Raw genomic sequence first — 27,970 nt, 5'->3', positions numbered from 1 at the left:
AGTCCTGAAATCAGTCACATCCCAGTTTGCACAAAAGCTGTTTTATATCACCACATTCTTATCATTTGAGTAACATGTTCATACAATTATTAGAGAAAAAAATAAAGCCACAAAATTATTTGTAAACATGCGAGGCAACGAGAAAAGGAGAGAAAACATGGCTCACAAATAGATACATGCTCACACTGTTAGGCTGGGAATTGCTGGCATGTCTTTATGATATGACTTTATATATTCCCAATAATAAATAAGTATGCAGTGCTTTTAAAAATGAATGGAAAAGATCTTACTAGAGTTGATGAAAACAAGTATCTGAGGCTGACAAAACTGGCCACAGCAGCCTGCAATCTGCCATTCTCATTGCCAAACACCCCACATGGCATGTCACAGCCAGATGAACCCTCCTGGAACTTCACCCTGACCAGCTCTCTCTCCCACTCTTCACACAGCTCCCTCTCTCCCATCCAGAGGGAACCACAGCAGCCCCATATGCTCCTCCCCCAATCATACTGCATCACTTGTTCCTTTACAAGTGTGTGTTCCCTTCCACCTTCCCAAGGAGAGGGCTGCCAAAGACAGAGCAAGCTGGGAACACTTCCTCAGGCCTGCTCCTCCTCATACCTAGGCTGAAACCCAAGCAATGTCTGTCCATCACTCAGAAAGACTTAACCAAATCCTCACATTCCGTTTGGACCTTTTTCATAGAAGATTCTCAGGGTAACTTGACCATCAATTCAGCCAAGGCTTTGGTGAGACTATTTCTTTTTTGAAAGTACTCTAAGATCCCATTGGATTTACTTTTTCTTTTCTTTAGTTCTCTTCACTGTAGGGTTCTACTACATAGCCCAGCCTGACCTCAGCCTTCACGTGCTAGAGTTACAGATTTGTCACCAAGCCCAGCCCTAGGTGTTTTTTTCCCCTTTCTCTTAACCAACATGCCAAAGAATGAAACCAAAGGTAACTGGATTCAGCCGAGTGCATCTAAGCAAGAGGGTAATGACACTGTAAACTTTGAAATTGCTCTTTTAGAGCCTAGAAGAGGGTCAGTACTGGGGAGTCAAGGAACTCCAGAGGACCATTTTCCAGAACCATAGCCTTTTTCCTCAGTGCAGCCCCAAATCTAAAGTGAACCTTGTCAGATACAACTGGAGAAAAGTAGGAGTGACCAAACAGCTCTCTAAAGTCCTTAATGGGGCAAATCATGTTCACTGTGGCTTAGGGTTCATGCATTGAGAAATGACGTTGTTTCCCAAATTGGACTCCAGTCTGCTCCAGACGTGTGATCTATAATCTATGGCACTCTCACACACATGGACAGGAGAGTTTCCAGAGTACTACCTTCTGTGGTTTACCTAAATCCCAGGATTTAGCACAGGGACTGGAAAGCAAGAGCTGAAGAACAAATTATTTAGCTAGGTGCCAGTGACTTACTCCTGTAATCCTAGCTATTCAGGAGGTTGACATCTGAGGGTCACAGTTCAAAACCAGCCTGAGCAGGAAAGTCCATGAGACTCTTTTCAAGTAGCCACCAAAAATCCAGAAGTAATAGAGTTGTGGCTCAAGTGGTAGAGCAAAAAAGCTCAGGGATAGCACCCAGATCTGGAGTTCAAGCCCCAGAATTGCCACAAAGGAGGAGGAGGGGGGGAGGCAGGAGGAGGAGGAGGAGGAGGAGGAGGAGGAGGAGGAGGAGGAGGAGGAGGAGGAGGAGGAGGAGGAGGAGGAGGACGAGGACGAGGAGGAGGAGGACGAGGAGGAGGAACCATTTGAAGTCAGATGTGTCTCCACATTAATAGCAGAAACTTTGAGCAATATGTCTGTTTACTAAAGAACATAGAGGGACCTTGGAATTAATTTGTTTGCTTTTTAATATAGCCTTCTCATACCAGGGCATATAATCCTTGTGTGTGCAGAGTTCCCTCCTTCCGCCTACCTGCCTGGCCCCCACCCTGACCAGTCCTCAGAATGCATATGCTGTGGAGCAAACTGGCAGGGTGACCTCCTAACTCTTAAAGCTAAGGACAGAGAGTTATTATTATTATTATTATTATTTTACCAGTTATGTGATCCTGGGTATACGTCCTTTTTAACTACTTTGGGACTTAGTTTCCTCATTAGCATAAGGGAACTAAGAACACCTTCTTACAAGTCTCCTTTAAGAAACAGAGCTGACAGTTTTCTGACAGTGTTAAGTGTGGTTGAGGGGCTGCATGTCTTTATGCAGGAGTCCACCTGCCGTCACCAGCTTTTCAATAAAGACTTCTGATTCGACCTCTCAACACACACACACACACACACACACACACACACACACACACACACAGCGCTGGAAAAAGGATGGTCACTCTTTCTGATGGAGGCATAGAATTCTGTTGTGTATATATACCCCCATTTGTAAGGAAATGAAGAAACTTGGAAAAAAATAATATTACATGAAGTAAGCCAGACCCAAAGAAACATAGGCTCCATGATTTCTCTCATTGGTAATAATTAGTGTATGTCTAGGATAGTCCTAGCAGAGAATCACAATAGCTCAATAGTTATATACATATGACCATAAAAAATGATGCTAACAATATATTGGAAATGAACTTTATAACTTGGGAGGATTATGGAGGAAGAAAGTGGGAGAAAAATGAGGGAAGAGTAACAATGTTTGATAAGAAATGTACTCACTATCTGTACATCACTTGGATAATAAAATTAAATTAAAAATATAATGATGCTAATTGAAATGAACTCCACCATATGGAAACAAGAGGTTCTTTGGTTTTAATGTACTATGGAAAGTTATTTCTTTTTCATTTCTTTTTTTTTTGTCCCCTTTGGTTTATTCCCTGCTGTCACTGTTTTTGATTTTGGTACCCTGTGTTTTGTATATATGTTTATCTGATATGGGGAAGGGAAGGGGAATAACAAGATGGTGAGACAAAGGATAAAGAGTGCACCAATGCAACAGCGATACTTGATACTCACAAGACATGATGTTGGAAATGAACTTTACAACTTGGGGGAAGGGGAGTGGGGGGAGGGGACATGGGAGAAAATGAGGGAAGGGTAACAATGTTCTACAAGAAATGTATTCATTACCTTAGTTATGTAACTGTAACCCTTCTATCACCTTTACAATAAAATAAAATTAAATAAAAAAGATGATGGATGCTGAAAAAAATGAGGGAATAGAGCTGGTATGTATAAAGCACTTAGCTCCAGGGATAGTTCAAAGATTGAATAAAAACAATAAGCATGTAGAAGGATTAGGATAGTATTGGACATAGTGCAAATAGTCAATGTAAGACAGCATTGCTATTATAATTACTGTGGCTATTATTAATTTCCTTTCCAGCTTATGCTTTCACATTAAGTAGCACCTCTTCTGGTAGAATCCTTCACTGGATCTTTGGGTTCTCATTCCACCTCAACTGTTGGCCAGTCTTTTTCTTCTTTAAGCCTGATATCTAGGAACAGGGATAGGAATCTTTTTCTATTGAAGAAGTTACAATGCAAAAAACTATTCCTTTGGAGTGATGAGTCACAAGTCCTCCTTGGGGTGTAAATATGCACAATGCCCTATCTCAGCTTTCTTTGCCCTTTTCGTGCCCTCAGTATTCACACACAGTCACTTTACATCCTCCCTAATCAAGAGAAAATGGATTTTTTTTGACAAGAAGGCATCTTTTGTGGACACCTTCTACTAGTGGTTGGGTAATAAGCCACTCACTAATTGGCAAAACAATGTTTACATATTTAAATTTGAGTTCAGAGGTTGCAAGTGGCTACTCAGAGCTCAACTGATTAAGTTCTGTTTGGTTTTCTTACATAATGCTTAAATTTTTGGGAGTTAGCTTTTAGCCTTTAGGAATTGGGAGATTTGACATAAAAAAAATTCTGGACATTTTCACATATTATTTCACATCTATAATCCCAGCTACTTATTATGTTGATATCTGAGAATAGGCAGCTAGGGCAGACAAATCCTTGAAACTTACATAAACTGCAAACATCCAGATGTGGAGGAGTGGATCAAGGATAGAATGCCAGCCCTGAGTGAGAAAGCCTGTCAAGAATATGAAGCCTTGAGTTCAAGCCCCAGTACACACACACACACACACACACACACACACACACCCCAAAGGGGGAAACTTAAAAAAATTTCAGTTAGTATCTCTCTCTCTTTTCAGAATTAAGGTTTGAACTCAGGGCTTCATACTTGTTAGGCAGATACTCTGCCACTTGAGTCTTGCCTCTAGCTCTCTTTGCTTTTATTTATTTATTTTTTTGGCCAGTCCTGGGCTTGAACTCAGGGCCTGAGCACTGTCTCTGGCTTCTGCCACTTGAGCCACAGCGCCACTTCTGGCAGTTTTCTATATATGTGGTGCTGAGGAATCGAACCCAGGGCTTCATGTGTACGAGGCAAGCATTCTTGCCACTAGGCCATATTCCCAACCCCTGCTTTGATTATTTTTAAGATAAAGTCATGAGTTTTGTCTAGCTGACCTAGATCACAGTCCCTCCTGAATATTTGGGATGACAGGTATGCACCTCCAAGGTCAGCTTTTTCTGTTGAGATGATTTTCAGATTTTTTTTTTTTTTTGGCCTGGACTACACTAGAAATGGCCATCCTCTAAATTTCAGCCTCTTTGGTAGCTGGATTACAGGCATAAGCCATTGGAACTTGGCATCGCTGTTTCTAATAAACAACTATCTTCCCCCATCAACAGTAGCTAAGGTAAAGAAGTTGCCATCTTTCCCCACTACTCACTCTAGTTACTACCTTATCCCTAGGACTTTCCAGAGCTTTCCCTTAGCTGGCTGTTCATCATCACCCTCCACAGTTTAAGCAGCCATTCTTGTTTTCCCTGTATTTATTGTGCATTTCATACATTTTTTTTTTAGTTTTTTTTTTTTGTGTGTGCTGGTCCTAGGACTTGAACTCAGGGCCTGGGCACTGTGCCTGGTTTCCTTTGCTCAAGGCTAGCGCTCTACCACTTGAGCCAACATGCCACTTCTGGCTTTTTCTGTGTATGTGTACTGAGGAATCAAACCTGGGGGTTCATGCATGCGAGACAAGCACTCTTACCACTAAGCCACCTTCCCAGCCCACATGGTGTGTTTTATAGGTTGCATTGCAGAAATGCCACAGAAATATGAAGAGAAGGGTCAAACTGACCAATGTCTGCAAATATATACTAGAAAGTTCCAAGGAAATATGTGTAATGGCATGCGTTCAAAGAAGATTTTTTTTTTCCCCCAGATTGGCAAGTTAGCTATTCCTCCATAGGAGTCAGAGCAAAGAGATAAATCTCATGTCACCTATCAAAGCAAACGGAAGCAGAAGTAAACAGTGGCCTGAAAGGCAAAAAAGCAATTTTAAGAAATTAATAAATGATGAGACTATTAACAGCACAAGAAAGAGTTTTGCTTCTCCCCACCCTCTTCTTTTTAATATGATTTTTTTAACCTTAAACACTGTGTCCCTTTAGGAAAAGGGAAGAAAAGTTAATAAAGGAACCTATCACTCAAACTTAATTTTTAGTATGGCAAATAAACTGCTTTAATGAAAGGGCTGAAATCCCCAGGTTTGCACATTAAATTTTCATTCGTAGTAGAGAATGGAAATTATTGATTCAGCCATGGCATCATGCATTTTGAATATACTACAGCCGTTTCTGCTGGGTGCGAATGTGTTGGCAGCATCTCAAGTTGGGGGCGGGCAAGGTGGGTGGGAGAGTAGAGAAAGGGATACAGATAAGAGAAGGAGGCAGACTGGCCTCTTTAGAGGATGAAAATAATCAATGCTTCTGTCTCTAAGATCCACTTAGATGAAGCATCTGACAGTATGATGGGCAAAGGGGGAACATTTTGAGACCAGGAAAAATCAGGTCCAGTCAGTCTTCAAGGAAACCCTTGGGGAGGGGGGCTTAGGGAATATTAAAAAAAAAAGTAGGCAGAATTGATAGCTGATTTATCTCAAGCCCTTGAAGAAGAGTTTAGGTTTCAAGAACACTATAGTAGAAGAAAAGTACCTTTCTTAGTTCAAGGTTAGAGTGTCCATCAAGGGAAGAATAAACATCTGACATTCTAATGCTGAACTGGCTCACACAGGAAATCAATCAAATCCACAACTGCAGCTCTCAACCTGGAGTGGCCTCATCAAGGAGTCAGCTGACCCAAACGTCCTTCTTTACTTAAAGCATGAAAATAGGTACGTTTGTCCTTTGAAAGAAATTAATCTTCCTGCCTCTCAGAGGACTACCCCATAATTAAACAGCTCTTGATTATTTCCCCCTTAGAGAATTCACAGGAGCTGATTTGCAGCTTAGACTGAGGCAGCCTGAATCAGCCCATTTTTGGGGTCTTTGTATATCACCGACTGTAGAAGCTCAGGGAAGGCAATCATCTTTCGAAATAAGCTAAACTCAACTGAAAAGTAAAGCTGCTTTAAAAAAAGAAAGGAAGATAATCATAGCATATATTAAAAAACCCCGAAAGGTTTTGTTTTTGTTTTTGTTTTCATTACCTTCCAGCTAAGATTATCTTATGCCAGGCAGTCCTTTCTGTCAGCCTGGATGTTGGAAAAAGTAGCTTTGTTAGACTAAAAAGTTCTGGTTTTTGTATTCTCAGATGCTGAGCGTTGGTGCCATCTATAGATTTCCATTCTGGGAGAGGTTTCTCTTTTGTCCTACTTTGCGTCAGACCTGCTGTCGTGAGGATAAGAGCGCCCAGGAGACACTTCCCTGTGGTTTAATAGGCTATGAAGGATGGGACTCATTAATCTGCTGGCAGCTGCCCCTAAACAGGATTCTGCCTGGAGGTGGGGGAAGAAAAGAAAGGGAGGCCAGGGTATGGGCAGTTCCATCCAAGAGACCACCGCATTTGCCCAAGGGGGCCTGAAGTTAGCGATACCTTCTCCTGAAGGAGCCCACCCATGTGGTCTGAACAGAGGGTGACAATCCAGCCACAGAAACTACAGCTCCTGGGTGAGCAGACTGGGGGTCGCTGCCTTTGACTTTCAATGATTATTCCTGAGATATCTGCCTGCCTGGCTATTTTTCAAATTGTTGGAATATTTTTATTTCTCTTCCTTCACTGTGCTCTTATTAATTTTATTGTCCCTATCCACATTACATTAGTGTGTTTATTTATAATTGATTTTCTCTTTCCAGTTCTCTTCTAGGAAGCTCCTAACTACCATTTGGAAAAGCCAAAGCTGCTCAGCCTGGTACTACTTCAGGTCTCTTCATCTCACTGTCTCATCACCAGTCATCCAAACTTAGGTCTTACTATTTGCACATGGAATCACTGTCCTTTTCCCTTGCCTTATTTCTGGCCACCTTTGCAGAATCAGGATGATAGGCCCTCTTGGTAGGGACTCAATTCTCAGATCTTATGTCTGCCTTCTATGGTGGCTTCTAGTCCCTTCCCTCTAGTCTTTCTCATTTTGCTTTTCCATGATAGTCCATGCCTCCTACATATAGAATAAACAGCAAATGTCCTTAATAAACAAAGAACCCCACCTTCAGGCTCCCATATAGCCTCCTTTCATTAGATCCATGGAATGAAACTTAACCAGGGCCTCCTGAATCAGAAGTTAGCATATCGCCTCTTACCTTTATGGTTTTGGTCTGGAGTCTGAGTCCATTTAAAGTGTTGATGGCTTTCTCTGCATCCTTTGGATCAATATAGTTAACAAATCCATACCCTAAACTCTGTCCTGTGGAAACATGAAAAAAAGAGAGACAGAGGAGAGGAAGGGAGAGAAAGAGAGAGAGAGAGAGAAAGTGCTCAGTATCTTTATAGAGGCAACATTTCCCATAGTAGCTGGTTGAATCCTTCCTTTACAGCACAGTTTACCCGCAGGTTGAGAGGTTAAAAAATTTCTCCATCTCTCACTGGATGGCATTTAAGTCACAAGAGCTGCCCAAGCTTAAGCTAAGTAGACATCCTTGTGCACCCTCTCTCGATATATAAAAGGGTCAATAAAATCAGGAAAAGGCAGGATAGGGTAGTGGAAAGCGACCAAGTGGAATTTGCTAGAAGAGATTTGAACTGGCATCATGAGGCTTTCCCTATCATTGTGACTTTGGAATGAAGTCATTTATTGCTGCTTTGCAGTAGTTGGACTCAAACCGTGGTCCTTGCACATGCCAGGACATGCTAGGTGAATGTATCAACACTCAGTTACATTACCCAGTCTTTAATTTCCTTCCCCCCGCCCCAAACCTCTTCTCTGGAGTTAACAGCACTTACCTCAGATAGGTTTGAGAGTTAGTGAGAAATTGCAAATAAAATGGCTATATTAAGTACATTGCCAAGAACACAGTAGGGACTCGGCTAAAGGCACTGCCACTCAGCTCAGTCCTATAAAACTGGGGCAAGCCCTGGATGCAGTAGCTGTGTCACTTGCCTTTGCCATGCTAGCCACACCCATACTCAGAGGGATGTAGCAAGACCTGAGCAGCAAAAATCCAAGACATTTACAGTGAAGGATGGTAAGCATGGCCTGAATTTAAATCAGTTGCTACAAATTGCTCTTTGCCCTTATCATTCATTGGAGCTAAAGAACAATTCTTTAAAAAAAAATTTTAAAAAAAGAAAAGAAAAAGGAGGGCAAAGGTTTCTATTGGAAAGAACCAGGATGCTCCTAACACAAAGGAGAGAGAGAGCAAACACATTGTGCAAAGAGGATTTAGCTACTTTAGGTGGAGATGGCATCAACTTGTCTGTGAAGAGAGGTAGCAAGTGACAGGGCTCCCCCCTAAGTGAAATAAAAATAATGTGCTTGCGATTGTGCCACTGATTATAAATAGTCCATCAGCTCTGCCATGTGTCATCAGCCAGAAATATCATTAGGAAACTTTACATTTTCTGACATACCCTTTAAGAATCACAGAGCTTGTGGTGGCTGCAAAGCCAGCTTGAACTTCCCAGGCAATGATATTGATTTGTGGGCGGCAGTAGAGCCAACGAGGAAGAAAATGACAGGACTTCACATGTCAGGAAAGACAGATTACATAAAGCTCTCTTTGGAGTATTGGGGCAGGTTTGGGAGACAATACAGCAAAAAGCCTGCCATGTCCTGGTGACAGGAGCCTATTTCAGCAGCCAAAAAATCTTTCCAACAGCTTCTGTTTTGCTGGTAAATGTCTGTGTTTGTGTTGGTTGTAGGAGGGAACCTGGGAAAACAAGTTGGGTTCTGGATCAGAAAATGGGTGACTCTGCTATCCTTTACAGGATGGAAGCAAAGAGAATCCAGAGGAAACTCAACAGCATTTGTCCCCTCAAATGTAAAACTCCACATGACAACACTTTCCATTAGGATATTCCTTTGTGTTTTGGAAGAGCAGGGTTAAAATAGGAAAGACAGGGGCAAACTTTGCCAGGCAGGTACCTTCACTAGTCAGAATTAGAAACTGAAGAGAGAGGAGGAGAGTGTGTTGGGCACACTCCAACTGCTGGGACCTTCTCTTTTCATTGTACAGTCTGTCTGTGTGTGTGTGTGTGTGTGTGTGTGTGTGTGTGTGTGTGTGTGACAGAGACAGAGATGTGTGTTATTACAAAACCCCACTACATGTTCCAAGAAAGTTCATTTTGCAAATATGAAAATATGAGAGACCAATTCCATTGGTTTAAAAATATAATTTATCCTAAATTTGGCTCCACCTCATCAAGCCTAACTAAATTCACCTAATTAAATCCATTTTCATCATGCAAATTTCTCAGTCATATTTACCTTGCATATATGAGAAGCCTTAAAACTTTGCTGTACTAAAATATTTTCATAATCAGCTTTTAAGAACAGTCATGCACCAAGCTGAGCTGCTTCTAAAGGGCATTTTAAAATAATTATGTCAATGAGCAGCCTTACATATGAATTCTAGGAAACTGGTCAGATGGTCCATTTTTCTAGCCCAATTTAATTTGTCTGAAATTAAAATAGAATACAAAAATATAAACAAAACACTCACTCCTTAACCACAAACATTAGAGCTCACTCACACAGAAAAAGTTTCCCATTCATCATGGTGATGGAGCTATGTGAAGGCATTTAACACGCAGGGGTGCATGTTCCCAATACAGTCACCTCTAGAAAATCGTTCATATATTGCAGAAATCTAAAATGAACATAGTGGGTATGGTTTTTGCCTTCTCAGTTTTGTCTGTTTTAGATTTTGCTTCTGGAGGAAGGAAAACATACTCCAGCTCAGGAGCTAGGAAGGTTCTGAAGGTCAAGTGAGGGAAAGGACTCCTGGCTCAGTTTAGATGTTTCCTATCAACCCACCTGCCTGTATCAACTCCAAACCCACCATCACCTCAACTCCCGACTATTGTTAGCACTCCTGTGTTATCATCACCTGTCCCAGGTTTAGAAATGCCTTTAGCATCAAGAATGAAGGTGCTTTTGGAAACATAGAAAGCTAGACAAATGTCATTTCAGAAAGGAAGGAAGAAAATGGAGGCTCTCCTTGAGTTAAAATTATGAACTGCAAACTCTAAAACAGAATGCTGCACTCAACAAGGGAGCAGCGATGGGAACACTTGCCTGTGAATCAGAAGATATGAGATAGACTGACAGCACAATGGAACTACCTGTGGTTAGCCTCGTTCATGGGCAGGCTTTCTTCACAGGCTCTCACCATTACAGGGATGAGTCCAGCTATGCTGAATAAAAAAATGCTCTATGGATCGAAGTATTTTCTTTTAAAATGCCCTAGAGAAGATTAAGTCCCTATGTACAAACCCAAGCTTCATTTCTTTTAGGAACTGTTTCAGTAGTAGGGGAGAGTAAAATGAGGGAGAATTTTAAGTTTTAATTTTGGTAGCCATATATTTGGTGTTGGATTTTGAATCAGCAGTTTTATATTTAAATGTGCATGGAAAAATGTAGATGAAACACATTCACAAAAGAATACTGACACTTTTTCCATGGGGACCAAGAAAGTCACCATACTGAGTAGTCCCAGGGGGGCCCAGACTAGGGCTGAGGACCAAGTTTCTATGTATCTACAATCCAGAAATATATAATAGTCTCTTTTCCTTTTTTTTTTTTTAAAGTAGTCCCATCTTTTCTCTTTATCAGCAGGAACATGTACATATATATAGATAAAGCAACCAAGTTCTATGAACAAAAAATGAAAACAAACTATTTTTGTTCTCATTTTGTAAGTTTATTTCTGATGACAAGTTGAACATATAAAAATGAAGTAATCAGAATGGTGCTTACTGACTTGCCCCTCTTGAAGAAATACAGCATTATGAAATGAAGACTATTTCCTTAATTTTAAGCTGTAGTGACTATCTGGCTTCTTGGTTCCCATATGTGTTACAATTTTTCCAGCTGATTAGTAGCTAGCAATTTTGTCTAGCTGGTTGGGCTAGGGGTCCTCACATACCAGGTGCCATAGGAAATATATTCTTGGCAGTTTAGGACAGAAACTTACAACTCAGAATGAGGTTTCCAAGAGAAAACTGTTATACATAATGGTTACATTTTAAAGCATTTCAGTCTGTTTTTGGATTAAATAGGTTCTTATTTTAAAAAAAGCTGTTCTTAAGCCTGAACCTGAATATTTCTGTGTATATAAAGTGCAGGCATGTGCATGCACACACAAACGCACGATATGTCTTCCTACTATGATATGGTAATATCTCTCTTTTATTATATCTGGGCTTGGTGAGTCCTACATGACAATAGTGCCATTGTGCATCAGCCAGAGACAATTTGTAAACTGAGTGGTTGTGGTTCAATAAAAGTTTATCTAGCAAAACAGGTACTAGGACCAGCTTGGTCAATGGGTTATCTTTTGCTGATGACCTGGTCTGAATTTTATTTTGGCTTCAATCTCATACTGTTGGCTATAATCATTGTCACTCACTTAAAAAAGGTATTTTAAATACCTTGGGAGCTTTTTTGAATCACTTAAGAAAAGGTAAATTATCTTGGGTAGTTGCTTTCTACATTTCGGCAATCAGTCCCTAGAAAGTATGCAGATCTTATCTGATCATCTCTCTGCATTTTCTTGGATTCTGGATAGCAGTAGTTTGTTTTGTCTTTAGGATACTGGGTATTATTCTGGCCGTGGCATCCTTGTGGCCATCCACAGAAGCAGAGAAGCTAAGCTGGTTGGAAGGAACCTCAGCATTTCAACACTATCAACCTGCTCACTGTGCTCTTTCTTGCTTAAAACAACAACAACAACAAAAACCCCTATTTGTCCAGAAACCAGTTATTTCTCTCTTCTGTAAAGCCCCTGTGGGGGCAGACAGATGGGTTAGTTGCTGCTGCTGAAAACTTCTGAGTTGAGTATTTTATTTTTATTTTTTGCGGATGTTAGAACCCTAGCTCAGGCTGAATTCCTGTTCTCAAAGCACATGATGCAAGTTCCCAGCCACCTCAAGATCACTTGTGTGGCGATAATTCACATCCTAGGTTAACTACTGCCAACTCCGAATCCCAGATCCTCCTTTCTGCCAATCTTGAGATGCCTTTCCCTGCTCTCAGCTGCTTCAAATCTATCTGCACACATCCCAAAGCAGCCAGAGAGGTCCATGGCTGTTACTGCACATATACATGTGCATGGGGCTCAAAAACCATACTGGCTGTATAACCTTGGTTAAGTCATTTAAGCTTCATCAGCCTGTTCCCTTATCTGGAAAACAGACATAATCCCTTAATCCTCACAATCAAAGGATCACTGTGAGGATTATAGTAATGTGGGAGCTAATAGAAGCTCTAATTTATTCTGTGTCACTTTGTGCCAGGCACTGTGCTAAGTGGCTTAGTCGTGTCACCTCATTTAATCCTGTCTGAACTGGGTGTCCACTGTGCAGAAATGGAAAGTGAGGTTTAAGCAATGGTCAAATAACCTGTCCACAGCCAACTAGCAAGTTGGAGCGAGGGCCAGGAGTTGAATGACACCAGATCTGAGTGTCATCCAAGTTTATGCTCTTTCCTAACAGGGGTGGCATCTGAGTGCAAATGCTTAGAAGTGTTTGGCACTCATCCTCTAATGGGAATGCTAAGACTAGGGGGTCTTTGGGTTCTGGAACCCTTATGGTTGTGGAGCCACTTCCCACTCTCCTGTGGAGTGGAGGGTGGGTAACAGGGTTGATCAACTGGAGTTGTAATTTTTTTCTTGAAAATACAGTGTCAGAAAATTAGTTTTCTTTCAATAGTTTGCAGAATTGTCTCAGACTGAATGTAGATGAAAGTTAGTTCCTCTACCAGCCTCAAGGACATCGCCTAGGGATGTGTGGGGAATTCATAGCCTCAGGTGCCATCTCAGACCTGCTGAAGCTTTCCAATAAGATCCCCAGGTGAGCCACCTGCACATTAAAGACTGGGATGCTCTGGTGACTTAAAGTGGGTCACATGTGGGTATGAGCCTCAGTTCTTCTGCTTATTGCTACGTGACCATTGCTAATTTAAATTAACCTCCTTGTGCCTTGGCTTTGGGGAAAAGTACACACTCAGTGCATAATAACAGGGAAGGGAGGTTCTTAATATATGCAATTGTTTTTGTCCAACGTTTTGCATTCTTACTTTGTCTCTTTCTGCTTTGGTAGTCTTATCTATAAAATGGAGGCTATTGGGCACTGCTGGTTCACACCTATAAACCTAGCTACTCAAGGAGGCTGAGATCTGAGGACCATGGTTTGATGCCAGCCTGGGCAGGAAAGTCCGTGAGACTCTTACCTCCGATAAAGTACCAAAAAAGGTAGACATGGAGGGGTGGCCCAACTGGTTGAGTTCTACCCTTGAGCAAAAGAAGCTCAGGGACAGTGCCCAGGCCCTGAATTAAAGCTTAAAGACCAGCACACACACACACACACACACACACACACACACACACACACACACACACATGCGCGCGCGCGAGTGCATGCATGCACTACTTCAAGAGGTTATTAGGAACTTTAAATATGATAACATAGAAAGCATCTGGCATATAATGGATATTCAAGTGGGGTTGGTTTCTTTTCCTTTGTCTCTTATACCACATTAGATATTGCTTTCACTGTTGTTTGGGTAGTATGCTATCTCCCACAAAGCCTCTATGTCCTTGAAAGTAGAGAAAGATGCTGAGCCTCTTCTTTTACCTGGCAATACACACAGACATTATGGACAGACCCCAAAATATTCCTGACTTCAGGAGGCTGTGTTAAAAGATAGGCCTAGAAGCTTACTATAAACCAGAAAAAAACAGATGTATATCAGAGATTTTTCTTTCAAAGCTCTCTATAAGGACAGAGAGGTGGTAGAGACTGATTCTGAGAAGCAGTGTAGGAAAAACTTCCAGGAGGGGGCAATTGAATTGGGCTTTTAAGAAGGCTCATGCCTGTAATCTCAGTTACTCCAGAGGCTGAAATCTGAGGATCTTGGTTTGAAGCCAGCCCAGGTGGTAAAGGCCATGAGACTTATATGTGCAATTAACCACAAAAACACAACAAAAACCTAGAAATAGAATTGTGGCTCAAGTGGTAGAGCACTAGCCTTGAGCATAAAAAGCTCAGGGATAGCACCCAAGCCAAGTTTAAGCCACAGCACTGGCACACAAAAAGAGAAGGGAGTTTTTTTTTAAGTTAGAGTTCTTATATCAAAGTAATGATATTTTAACTTGAGGGCTGAATCTAAGTGCTACATGTGTGCCACTTATTTTTTTTTGAGAGGGCTTTTATTATGTGCCAGTCCTGTAAATAAAGAAGAGACCATACACAGTTGGCTCTGTCATCATGAGTATGCATTCTGATTGAGCAAGACACACGTAAATAAAAGTAACTTTGTCAGATAATGGCAAGTTCTATGGGGAAAATAAGACTGAGTTGGGGGAGCAACTTGAGAGCAAGATGGTGCCCCATTCAACTCTGTACCCCAGGATTCCAAAGACTCCTGACATGACTGGATATAGGTAAGTGTTCCTGAGTGAATAAATGACTTATTATTTATTTCCATGTGCATATTCCCAGGTATGCCACTCTCGATCATCCCTATACCAAATAGAAAGGGAGAGCCTGGGAAGAATAGCATTACAAAAAAAGATGAAAGTGATTAGAGATGTGGAATCAGATCCCACAAGATACATTCAAAAGATATGTCACCATTTAGTTCAAAAAGAAAAACCCCTAGAGGTATTCAAAGCTCATTCTAATATTTGAAAAAAAAACCCAAAACGTCATGGGCACGCATGGTCCACTTGTTTTGTGGCATTCCAAGGGAGAAAATAGGCATCAGACTGAAGAAGGAAGTTAGGGGGCAAAGTTTTACCTTACTAAAAATGAAGAACTTTTTAATAACATATTTGTAATGGGAGGGAGATGCCTTGTGAGGTGCTAAGGGCTCGGTGACTAGAAATGTGTAAAAAGAAACCAGTCTTAAACATTGTCAAGAGATGCTAGAGCACTCAGCCAGAATGTCTCACAAGATCCCTTGTAATATGAGGATTAAATGATATTAAGTTGCATTTATTTTAGACTTAATGCTTCTGGGTAGTTTGCATTCATTTGATTAAGAAAACAACATTTGAATACATATCCCAAGTAACCCCTTCCCATCAAGCTCCACATGATGCATTCTAGATGCCAGTGTTGGGGAAGACTTTAGTGCCAATCATCTTCAAATCCTCTCTGTGGAACTGAGGGCCAAGGAAGAAACAAGGAAGCCATGGTCTACCACAAAATGTCAGACCTACAAATTAACAACAATAGTAGGGTATGGTTTTTGTTATAGGGAATGAGAAGGAGAGAGGACCTTTTTGGAAGATGTGATACTTAGTTAAGAGGCAGCCAGGCAGTGGGCAGACAAGTGTAACAGGCAAAGAAGGACACTTCAGAAGGAAGGGACAGCATGAGCACCTATCACTTAAGTTTACAGCCATCACTTCCATAGGGAATAGATTACTGATACCTATCTGAGCCTCTCTTCAGATGTATATAGATCTTCCTAGACCTCTGGCAGAGTCAAGAATGATTGAAGAATCTGAAATTGTAAGTGTATCTGATAACAGCAGCACTATTGGGGAAAAAAAAGCAGACTTAGCCTTTTTTACTCTGAATCCCCAATGTATGTGAAAGTATCCTGAGCCAGGCTTTGGTTATATCCAGAGGCGACATTCTGGCTTCCTAAGTGGATGCCATTTTTATCTACCCTGTGGCATCAAGACAGAAACAAGCAACGTGCTAGTCTCACAGCATGACATTCAAAACCAGTTTGATGAACTGATGATCTTTCTCAATGGACTGGAAAGTTCTTTAAGGGTAGGAGCCTTACTGATCTGAGTATGCTCAATATCTGACACAGAGTAGACTGTGGATACATGAGTGAATTTGATAAGTAAATAAATAGTAAGAAATAATACTTTTTTGAGTGCCAGTTACCCTACCAAGGGCCTCCATTCTATCATCTCATTGACTCCCTAAAACAATTTTACAAGGCAGGTGTTCTCCTTGCCATTTAAAATCCAGGAGACTGATGCCTAGAGCAGTAAGATCTCCAAACAAATCTATTTAACCTCAAAGCACACATAAACTTTTAATGGAGGTTTGAATGCAGAGAAAATATCAACTAGAAACTCACATAGACACAGATGATATACTACCTTCACTTCTACAGTAAAACACAAAGAAATTCAGAGGACACATACACTCATTTTCCACAGTCCCTGGACAGAAAGTTACATAATGCAATAAGACAAGCCAACCAACTGATTCTCAAAAGAGATCTTTCTTTCTTTCTTTTTACTCCTTTTAGGGTGTCCTATAAAATGAGTTGCTTCAAATGACAGGTCTTCAAATATAAATTTCAATAACAAACCTCCACAAATGAAAAACAGAACTACTCCGAGACCTAGTTTTCTTCTGTTGTACAAGAGAGAATGAAAATTCATAAGATTAAAAAGCCAGTATCAAGTATATTTGGTTAAAAAAAAAGAAGATTGAAAGGGCAAAGTATTGTAGGTAATGTGCTGGAGATAATGGAGCCCTGGAGATGAGGATCTCACCTTCTGCATTCATCCCACAAAAAGAAAAGAGAAATGACCCTGGGGCAATGAAAGATTCTTAATAGAAGCAATATTAAATTAAATTATGTTCAGAATAGTCTTACAAGACAGGAAAGAATAGTCACACATTTAAAAATATTTTTTAATGAGGGTTGAAACAAAAAGAGGAGGGTTTTGGCACACTCTCAGATAGTCATAAAAATGTACCAGAATTCTTAATTCTTGGCTGGCTTATTCTCACTTGAAGCAAAGGTCTGGGAGTCAGACAGGCAAGACTTTCTACCCAGAATGGCTGCCAACCGCCAGGTGATTCAGGAAATGCTGCTGATGTTAAAGACCAGGGTTTAGCAACAAAGGAAGAAGAGGTAGGAAAAAAATACCTCTCAGGTTAATACTAATTGCATGCACTGTAATTAGCCTTTGGGCAACATGAGACTTTCTGTGGGTGAATTGTGTGTGGGTAAAAAGATCTGTACTTAATACTAAAATAATGACTTCTAAAACTCCCACCAGACAATGTCCTTCCAAGGGACATGTGGAGGCTCCAGCTATCACGTTGGGATTTAAATTCAGTGGGACAAGTTATGTGAGAGGACTTGGCACAAAAGCAGTGCTTCAGAAACATTAGCTGAATATAAAATCTATTCAAACTGCTTTTAAGCCAGGTGCCTACTGGTGACTCAAACCTATAATCCCAACCTGCTCAGGAGGCTGAGATCTGAGGATTACTGTTCAAAGCCAGTTCAGGCTGGAAAATCCATGAGACTGTTATCTACAATTAACCACCAAAAAGCCAGAAGTAGAGATGTGGCTCAAGTGATACAGTACTGCCTTGAGTTAAAAAAAAAAAAGCTCAGGGACAGTGCCCAAGCTCTGAATTCAAGCCCCAGGAACTGCACCAAAGGCAAACAAAACAAAACAATAACAAACCAACACAACAACAGCAACAACAAAACCCTGCCTTTGCTGAAGTAAATGAAATCTCATGGCTCTTGCTGAAGGAGATATGGTAAGTAACTTGTCTGTGCACAGATGAATCAGGATGTCAAATGTTAGCTGGAAGGGACCTTGAAAATTCCTGTGGGTGTGTCCTCTCTGAAGTAAGGGCTTGGGGTTCTCTAGCTTTGGACCTACCATGAGCAGGTGCGCGAATGTGGAGCCCATCTTGTCCTTCTCATCAAGGACTTCATTGACACTAAGGCACTGCACGTGAGGCTCAGCAGCCATGATCTGACAGCTTAGTTTAGTTCCAACAAAAATTTAAAAAGCAATTCCTTACACTCATGTAAAAGAAAAAAAAACCCAAAGTATACTTGTTTTTAAAATCCCCATTTAGCTTGCAGGTAGAAAGAGAAGTAAAAGGAATAAAAACCCAGGAACAGAAGTGTGTTCACAAGAAACAGTTCCAAAAGGTAGGAACTGAGGAGAAAAGAAACACTGAGGAGAAAAGAAACTGAGGAATTGTAGAGGAATGCCAGGGAAGGGTTTATACCATGCAGGTATGAACAGCCTCATTCCATGGAGTCAGAAACCTGGTAAACATGCAAGGGAAGGAGGGCCCAGGAATCACAACCAGCGAATACCTTCTTATGGCTCAGCACTTCTAGGGAATGGGAAATGAAATGTCATCCCTACCATCCAGACACCTAATGGCCCATAGGTTGAGTCATCCCCAGAATGGGCTCAGTAACTTTCCAAACAATTCCTAGTTTGCAAAGGGACTGTGCTAAGTACTGAAGAGAAAGATCCATGAGTCTTCATTTTCTGTTCCTCCTGGGAGTTGGTGAGACTTTTCCAGCACACCAAGGCCTCCATTTGCCCATTCATGAGCAGTAGAGCACCTTACTTAATTCTTCATAATAGAAAGGAGAGTCAGGTAGGAGTTCTCCTGTACCTTCTCTTCCACTCCCAAACATTTCCCTCATGAAAGTCTATTCATCTTTCCTGCCTTGGAAAACACATTCTGCCATTCATTTTCATTGTTGTCCTTTGAGAAACTCCCAGTTTCTTTTGGTGTTGGTTATTTTCCAGGTAGGGTAGGGCTCTACATATAGGTTGGCCTGGAATGAACGTCTCCTACCTGTGCTTGGCTTTGTCCCTGGGATGGCAGGTATATACCCAAGGTATGTACCCAAGAATTGATTGAGATGGAGTCTTGCAAGTTTTTGTATCTAGATAGGCCTCTAACCATGATCCCTCAATATCCTTTGCCTATCAAGCAGCTAGGATGATATGTTTGAGCCACCATGCTTTGCCCTGCCATTCTGTTTAAGTTTCATAATGTGTCAAAGCATAGACTTAGAGAAATAGTGATAAAAGAAGCCTCTTCTGAATATTTCATTTCTGTTTCCCAGACTCATTTTGTTATAGAATCCTTTTAAAAAAAACATATATCAGATTAAACATTTTTGTGGAGGACTTTTTGATGGGCTTCCCAAACAAACACTATCCCTTGAAACAGGACTGGATACTGTCTCACAAGGCTAATTACAGTAACGTCAGGGAATGCCTGGTTCCCAGAGCTGCACCACAGTTCCTGAGATGACACAGGAACCAGTAGAAAATGAGACCAACTAAGAAATACTTCAGTCTTTTTTGCTGTAACAATCTGTGTGTCTTCTTAGAAGATACCCAACAGTCCTGATTCTGAAATAATGGAGACATAGGAGATAGGACAGAGACCCTCGGCAGGGATGGGAATCAGACATCTGAAGGCAGGTTTCCATGCTTGCACAAGTTTACTAGTTCACTAAAATGCCAATAGTAGGCAAGCATGTGTACATGAAATTTTGCCAGAGGAACCAAAGACCCAAGCAAAAAAGCCAAAACATCATTAAGAGTGGCCATATATACTATAGGAACACATTTGTGTAGTTGCATATATAGATACTAACATACAACCATAGGAGGTGGTTAGTAGAGTAGAGAAGACAAAGTTAAAGCTTTGGAGTCAACAAGCATGGCTTTAATTTTGCTGTACTACCCAGAAGTGGTGTGATCTTTAACAAGTTAATATACAAATATTCATATTGGTAAAATAGGGCTAATAATAGTTATATCTCACAAAATTGCTATAAGAATTATATTACTGCTAGGCACCAGTGGCTCACACCTATAATCCTAGCTACTGAGGAAGCTGAGATATGAGGATTATGGCTGGAAGCCAACCCAAATAGGAAAGTCTATGAGACTTATTTCCAATTATGCAGCAAAAAGCGGGAGTGGAGCTGTGGCTCAAGTGGTAGAGCACTAGCTATGAGCAAAAAAGCTCAGGAACAGCGTCCACACCCTGAGTTCAAGCCCCAGGACTAGCACAAAAAATGATAAAGAAAAAGGAATTATGTCACTATATGCCTGGTGACTTTCTGTGTACCTTACATATATTAATACTCACAACAATCCTACCCAGAGTCCCATTTATGAGAGGAAACTGAGGCACAGAGAGTGAGAATTTACCTGTTAAACAGTAAACAGTAAGGCAGGGTATAGATGTAGTCAGGCTAGCTCTTAATCACTAGGGTATCCTGTCTAGCACAGTGCTAGATTCAATAAGGCCATGATATTTCTCTAGAAGACATGCATACACACATATACACATGCACAGACACCCCACACCCCCTCTTCCTCTTGGGCTTCAGAATCTGCTGTTTTTGTTATTAGTTTATTACATGGTGCAGTTCAAGTGGGCAGCACACGGAAATCAGCTTCACAAACACATGGATCTGATGTGGCTGCTCAAGGAACAGAAGAACAAATCCAACCCTGAGAAATGCTCTGAACGATGACTCACAACTGCTATTTTCACAAACAGCCGGCTAATTAAACTTTCTTATGAACTCTGCTAACCAATTTTTCCAATGCATGGAGGAAAAATTATTCATTATAGACCGGAATCCAAAATCTAATATTAACAGCACAAGTAGGATCTGTGGCATTGTAATTTGATCAGTTGGAGCATTCATAACAGTTAGACATTGATGTCTGAGAGAGTTAATCAGCTTTTGCTGAGATGTACGCAGATAACTGAACAAAACATCTGGAAGGAAGACTAGAAAGCAAAGCCAGCTTATCTTAGAGAGTTGACTATCAGCCTTTCCCTCAAAAATCCCCTGCTTACAATGTCCTGTCTTCTGAGTGACTATAGTAATGTCCTGAATTGGCATGTCACTTTAACAAGTCGCCAACACATTAGCTCCTCTGATGTCACAACATTCAGGAAGCAGGGAAGACCCAATAGTACTGCTGCCATTAGATGGACAACAGTTTGAGGCTCAGAACTGTTAGATCTGCTGCCAAGTCTGGCAGCCAGAGCATGAATAAGAATCTGTTCGATCCTTCCAGTTTTTCCCTGTGTTATCTATCATAAAAGTAGCCCAATTCTTTTAAAACAATGTTGGAAATTATCCTGATATTTTCTTTTTTTGGTCAGTCCTGGGCCTTGAACTCAGGGCCTGAGCACTGTCCCTGGCTTCTTCCCACTCAAGGCTAGCACTCTGCCACTTGAGCCACAGCGCCGCTTCTGGTCGTTTTCTGTATATGTGGTGCTGGGGAATCGAACCTAGGGCCTCGTGTATCCGAGGCAGGCACTCTTGCCACTAGGCTATATCCCCAGCCCCTATCCTGATATTTTCAAATATCGAATCAAAGGCTTTCACTTACAATCTTCCAGAAACACCAAAACTGGATGCCTTCACTTGTGTCATCAAGATTGGACTTAAAACGACCATCCAAAATTGTAAAGGAAAATTAAAGAAATGGATTCATGGGAATAAAGACTTATGGATGACTTACTGAAATGTTAGTCTTCTGTTAAGTGGGGTAGGGGACAGGACTTCCATTGAAGTAGATCTTATCTCTGGTTACATCAATGCACTATGTTTGGTATATCTGACCAGAACGTATTTGGGGTATGAGCATGTCTGGGGAGTGTGGGCACTTGGGGGAGTACTTTCTCTCTCTGTGGTAAAGGAGTAGTATAGCTCATTGGGAAGGCTCTTCTTCCTGGCCAGGAGCACTGGGAATTACAAAAATGGCTGAGTGTTAGTTCTAGTTTCCACGGTCAGAACCAGGAAACAAGAGGGACATCTGAGGTTCCCATTTGTTGCCCAGTTCAGGGCTTTGGGCCAGAATTCACTGTAGGAACCATCACTAGAAAGATGGGAGCTGATGACTGAAGTTCCTGTGTGCCCTACCTTAGGGTCTAAAGAAGGAGGGCAGAACTGAGGAGATGCATGCCAGTAAGTCTTCAGTTCAGAGTAGCAGGCAAGGAGTGTCTGCTTTGGAATTCTTCTTCTGGCACATTGTGTCTTAGGCTGATGAAAACAGAGGCTCCCCTCAGGTAGCTTCTCTGTGTGTTACTGTCTGCTCTGGCCATAAAAACCAATGCAAGCAACACAGAACAGTTCCAGGTAAGAAAGTGGAGGAAATTTTCCCTGTATCTAGAGAAACAGCTCAGATGAGGATGAGCTGAGCTTCTGGTTTCCACTTGAGAAAGGGATGAAGGTGTCCCTGTTAGTTTTTCCTTCATGTAAAGAAAACTCAGGCTAGCTGGTCTATTACTTCTCAGATTGGTCACATTTAATTTGCCATCTAGTGGGTCTCCTTTTACCATTCTACATCCATTTCCCTCCCCTCATTATATATATTTTAAAATTCTATGAGCTATTTAAAATTTAGCTCTTTTCCATATTACTTTATAAGCCAATTCAAATCACTTGTGGATCAAAGTAACATATAAGTAAATAAGAAAGTGAAAAAAAGAGGAAATAAAAACAAGGAAAATAAGGAAAATGAAAAGTTGTTCTTGACTCATGTCTTCTCTGGGCTGCTCAGGCCTCACTTGTAAAGTGAGTACAGCTCTTACCTGTATTGGGGACATTAGGCTTAAAGGGAGTACTGAATAGAAAGGCCTCGAAAGAAAAATACTAAGGGAAAATATCTGGTATTGCTAAGTGTATATTTCATGCTTGTCCCAGCAATAGGATGATTTAATCTGATTCAAGATGTCTATGATGAACAATTTCATTAGCAGCAAAACTGTTCCCAAGGTATTAGGGCCTTCCATCTCACCAGCTACTCAACTATAAAGCAGAAAGTCAAACTTACAAATCAGCAAGAAATTGAAGGACATGAAAAAAGAAAAAAAAAAAAGGAACCACTGAGCAAACACAGGTGTGATCTCAGTGAGATAGTGATGCTCAGAGGTCATGGGAAGGTTGTCTGTGCTGCATAGTTATTTATTAGACACATAGAAAGAATGCATGCTTTAGTATCTCACAAAGTTGGGCTCAAACAGCTCCAGTATTTATTAACTGTGATTTGGATAAATAATTTCCCTCTCTGAGTTACAATTCATCAACACAAAGAAGTTATGAATACCTACTCCATATAATACCACTGACTGTTCTATTCACTATTCCTTGATGAAGTCTGGATTAATTAGCTTGTGCTGCCCATAACAAAATACCCTGGGCTGGACAGCTAAAAAAGTAGTTTATTTTCTCATAGCTATAGAGACTACAAATCCAAGACTATGGTGCCAGCATGGCTGGGTTCTGGTAATGTCTCTCTTAATGGTTTATAGATGTCTATCTTCTTGTTCAATGTGTACATGGATGGCATACCACTCTTCTTATAAGGACATGAATTTTATTAGATTCCATTCTTATGATCTCATTTAATCTTAATTACCTTTGTAACTCAAACATTTACTTTGGGGGATTTAAACTCCAACATATGGAATTTGGGGGATGGCATAAATATTTATCCCTTAATAAACCTTTAATTGGCTTCTCACCTACACAGCAGTCTCCTATAATCTAATTTTTGCCAAGTTCAAGGCTCATTCTTCTTTTACACTTGCACTGAGTCCCCATCCATTATCCATCTTTTTCTCCTTTGGGCACTCCTAAGTGATGTCTTCACTTTTCTTTAGCAGAGGCAGAGTGGAAAGGTAACAGAGGTTACAAACTTTGCAACTAGACAGGTCTACTCCCTCTCATCAGCCCACTAATTCTAGGCTCTGGTTCCTTAGTTGAAAAAATGGGGGTAATAACCCCTGATCACCCCAAATTTGAAGTTTCAACGAGTTCTTCATAATATCTCAAGCACCATGACTTCATGCAATACTAATTCCATCAAATCTCCCATATCCCTGTACTGTATGGCTCCTTCTTTTCAATAACATTGAGAGCCAGGGTCATGGCTGGGATTTGTGGGTTGTGCATATAATTCTAGCATTCAAGGAGGATGAGGCAAGAGGATTATGACTATCGAGGACAGTCTGGGCTACATAGTGAGTTCAAAGCCAACCTGAGCTACATAGTAGGACCCTGTCTCAAAAATAACCAGAAACAAAAATAGCCAGAGTCAGCTAGAATAAGTTTGAGTCTTGGTGAAAAGCCAAGAAAACCAAACAGCCAAGAAAACCAAACAGGGCTGGGGATATAGCCTAGTGGCAAGAGTGCCTGCCTCGAATACACGAGGCCCTAGGTTCGATTCCCCAGCACCGCATATACAGAAAACGGCCAGAAGCGGCGCTGTGGCTCAAGTGGCAGAGTGCTAGCCTTGAGCAGGAAGAAGCCAGGGACAGTGCTCAGGCCCTGAGTCCAAGGCCCAGGACTGGCCAAAAAAAAAAAAAAAAAAAAAAAAAAGAAAACCAAACAGCCAAGATGGATGTGTAGTAATATGCACCATGATCAGACTACTTGTCTATTCCAGAAGAAGGCTCTAAAATTTGATCTGTCTTTCCTCTCTCATTGTCCCTGTAGTTAGATGTGACCACAAACAGTGTCTCATTCATTTTGGCTTCTCTGAAGACTGACAAAGAGTTTAGGAGAGAACAGGAAGGAAATAACATTTATTTGGTCTGAGAGAGTAGACACCAATAAATACCGTTGGTCGATTGAGAATGTTTCACAAATATAAAACCCTTATACAAATATATGGTTTCTATCTGAATTTTATCCTTTCTCCAAACTACAAATATCTTTTCCCATCAAAGCTCAATTTTGGCACTGTAGAGAAAACGAAAAGGCAACTTAAATAGGAGGAATAAAGACAGATATGGATTTCATAGCTATAAGGGAGAGGCAGAAAGGGGGAGGGAGAGGGCAGATTGAAAACAGAAATCACCACTACCACACCTCTCAGAAGACAAGAAGAAGATGAATTTCCCATTAACACATTTCAGAAAGCACTTTCCTCCTACCCTGAAGCTGATGAATTACATTTTTAGATAATGTGTGGAAGTTTCAGTTTGACATTACCTTTCTGTTAGCTCCTAGTCTCAATCAACTAGGCCACTCTACAGAGAAGGGGGAGTGTGTGTGTGTGTGTGTGTGTGTGTGTGTGTGTGTGTGTGTGTGTGCTAGGGAAAGGAGAGGAGGCTGAGTGAGCAGGGAATTGGTCTTATGAACCAGCCAGCTAAGGCACAGAAATAGAAAGTCCTTAAAATATCCAAGGCCGATTCACATTCTAGGTAAAAAGCCTTTTGAGACATCTCTCCTGGGATGTGAGAATACTTTCCTATGGTTCTCCAAGTTGGAAGTGGGTCAGAACTGACAGCTTTGGAAGGGAAGATGAAGAGGAGATAGCTAGGAGGCTAAGTGAGACCATACGTGGTCTGTATTCCCGACTATTGCCATCCTGGGAAACAAAACAAAACAAAACAAAATGATGTGGAAAGCTGCATAACGTACCTGCACAAACGCTAAATCCCCCAGCACCATTCAACTGCCAACTCCTAATTAGAACGGATGGGAGGTCTCTGATTGCCCTTGATGGGTATGTAAAAGGGACAATGATTACATGCTTTACTGTCTGCACCTAATGTTCTGAGACTCTTCAAGTGAAGATGTAAGCTGGTACACCCTTAATAAGGCACACCCCTATTGTACTATTTTATAACCCTGCCAATTTTTTTCCACACCTAAAAATTTTCCATTGACTGCAACAATTCCAACTCCCTTCCCAAGTCAACAAATCAGAATTCTTTTATTTTTTCTTTATGGGATATGTATAAGACACCCGCAGGAAGGTGATAAAAATGACAGACGCAAATCTGTCTGAGTTTCCTCTGAATTCAGGAGACACATCACATTGTAGCACATTTTCCAAATCTGAGCAAAATCTGCTGATAAATGCTATTATTTCCTCTACTCTTCCTGTCACTAACAAATGCCCCTCTGATGTGATGGAAGAAAAAGTTTATTGGACTAGTCAATATCTTGGGTTTTTTCTTGGATATGTCTAACTCAGGTTGGGTTTAAACTATGTTTAGACCCAACATAGCTTCAATGTAGCGCTTGTAAAACAAAGTAAAGGTGAACACAGTGAAGGGTATTTCAAGAAGGGAGAAAATTTAGAAGTGAAAAATCACTCCAAATCTAATCTTTCTTGTTAAGTAAGTAGTAATCTGTTTAATTAAAATTTTTTGTTTTGAGCTCAGAGTGTTCTATTTTCCCAAACAAAAGATTCTGAGTTCTAATGATGTTTTCCCTTGTACTGCATGTTTTCATTCCCTAGGAATAGAATTGGTTTGTAAATGGGAGAAGTCAGCTTACTATTTTAAAAGAAACTGCCAGATTAAAGTACACAACGGGAAACTTTCAAATTAGTAAGACACTGCTAGGTTCAAGTCCTGGCTCTGATATCCAGAAGCTATATCACCTTGTCAAAGTTAATTACTATATTCAAATTTCTTTTGATTTCAGCAAAATTCTTAGCTTATCATATTGCTCATTAACACTGACTATTCTTATGCTTCTATAATAAATCTCTATTTACTATTTAAATTATGTATTATCCTTAAAGCATGTTATACAGTACCTAGAATACACATCAAGGTACACAAAACATATAAAAGCTCCTACTATTATTCTGATTTGTCTCTGCTTGGTGTTACACAAAATGATACTTGTAAACTCATGACTGAAGTCACAATTCGAGAATGAATTAAAAACATTTTTTTAATTGTAGGATTTATTGTGTGTGTGTGTGCACGCACACGCGCTGGCACTAGGGCTTGAATTTAGGGCCTTGTGTTCTTTTTTTTTTTTGGCCAGTCCTGGGGCTTGGACTCAGGGCCTGAGCACTGTCCCTGGCTTCTTCCCGCTCAAGGCTAGCACTCTGCCACTTGAGCCACAGCGCCGCTTCTGGCCGTTTTCTGTATATGCGGTGCTGGGGAATCGAACCTAGGGCCTCGTGTATCCGAGGCAGGCACTCTTGCCACTAGGCTATATCCCCAGCCCTGGCCTTGTGTTCTTGTTTAGCTTTTTTTCTCCCCTCAAGGCTGGTACTCTTGCCACTTGAGCCACAGTGGGTACCTCTTTATGGGTTAATTGCAGATAAGAGTCTCTTAGATTTATCTGTGTGTTCTGGCTTCAAACTGGGATCCTCAGATCTCAGCCTCCTGAATAGCTAGGATTCCAGGTGTGAGCCACCCTCTCCCTTCTATATTAGAATTTTTCATGGTTATTTATTGTTAGCCCAGAAACACAACTAAATTCTCACTGTGTTCCTATAAATGCAGTTTCCTGAAAGCATGGGAGGTAAATAAAACCACCATGATTCTCACATTCCTCTCCTTCTCCCTCCCAGCACTCTGTACTCTCTCCACAGGCCTCCTGGCCTGGAAGCTGTTACAGACACCCCCTCCAGTGCCCTTGCCACATCCCACATCTCACCTACTAAGAGAGGTTTGGGATGATTAGCACGTTGACAAACCTGAGAAAGAACAGAAGTTACCTCATGTTACCACATCAAAACGGAGCTGGTTTCTTTTTTAATTAGAGAGGTACCTTCAGATATAAAGGTGGTGACAAAGTATTCACCCTGATGCTTAGAATAGTTAAGAGGGTATTTTTACTCTGTCTCTCTCTCTCTCTCTCTGTCTCTCTCTTTCTTTCTCTCTCTGTCTGTGTGCATTTCTTCTCCTTGTTCTGCTTTTTCCACTGAAAGATGATATCAATTAAGC

At 40.9% G+C, this 27,970-nt stretch overlaps 1 protein-coding gene across 8 annotated transcripts in view; it reads right to left on the bottom strand.

The window, feature by feature from the left end:
* Elavl4 (ELAV like RNA binding protein 4) overlaps positions 1 to 27,970 on the bottom strand; it is a 92,619-nt gene that overhangs the window by 19,899 nt on the left and 44,750 nt on the right. For all 8 annotated transcript variants that reach the window (XM_048349902.1, XM_048349906.1, XM_048349904.1 and 5 more), the window contains exon 3: positions 7,609 to 7,712. In XM_048349902.1, coding sequence (XP_048205859.1) covers positions 7,609 to 7,712 — 104 coding nt within the window. The remainder of the gene's footprint in view (positions 1 to 7,608; positions 7,713 to 27,970) is intronic.

Source organism: Perognathus longimembris, chromosome 7, assembly GCF_023159225.1.
Source record: "Perognathus longimembris pacificus isolate PPM17 chromosome 7, ASM2315922v1, whole genome shotgun sequence".
NCBI classification, from domain to species: Eukaryota; Metazoa; Chordata; class Mammalia; order Rodentia; family Heteromyidae; genus Perognathus; species Perognathus longimembris.
This window is presented reverse-complemented; position numbering and strand designations above follow the sequence as displayed.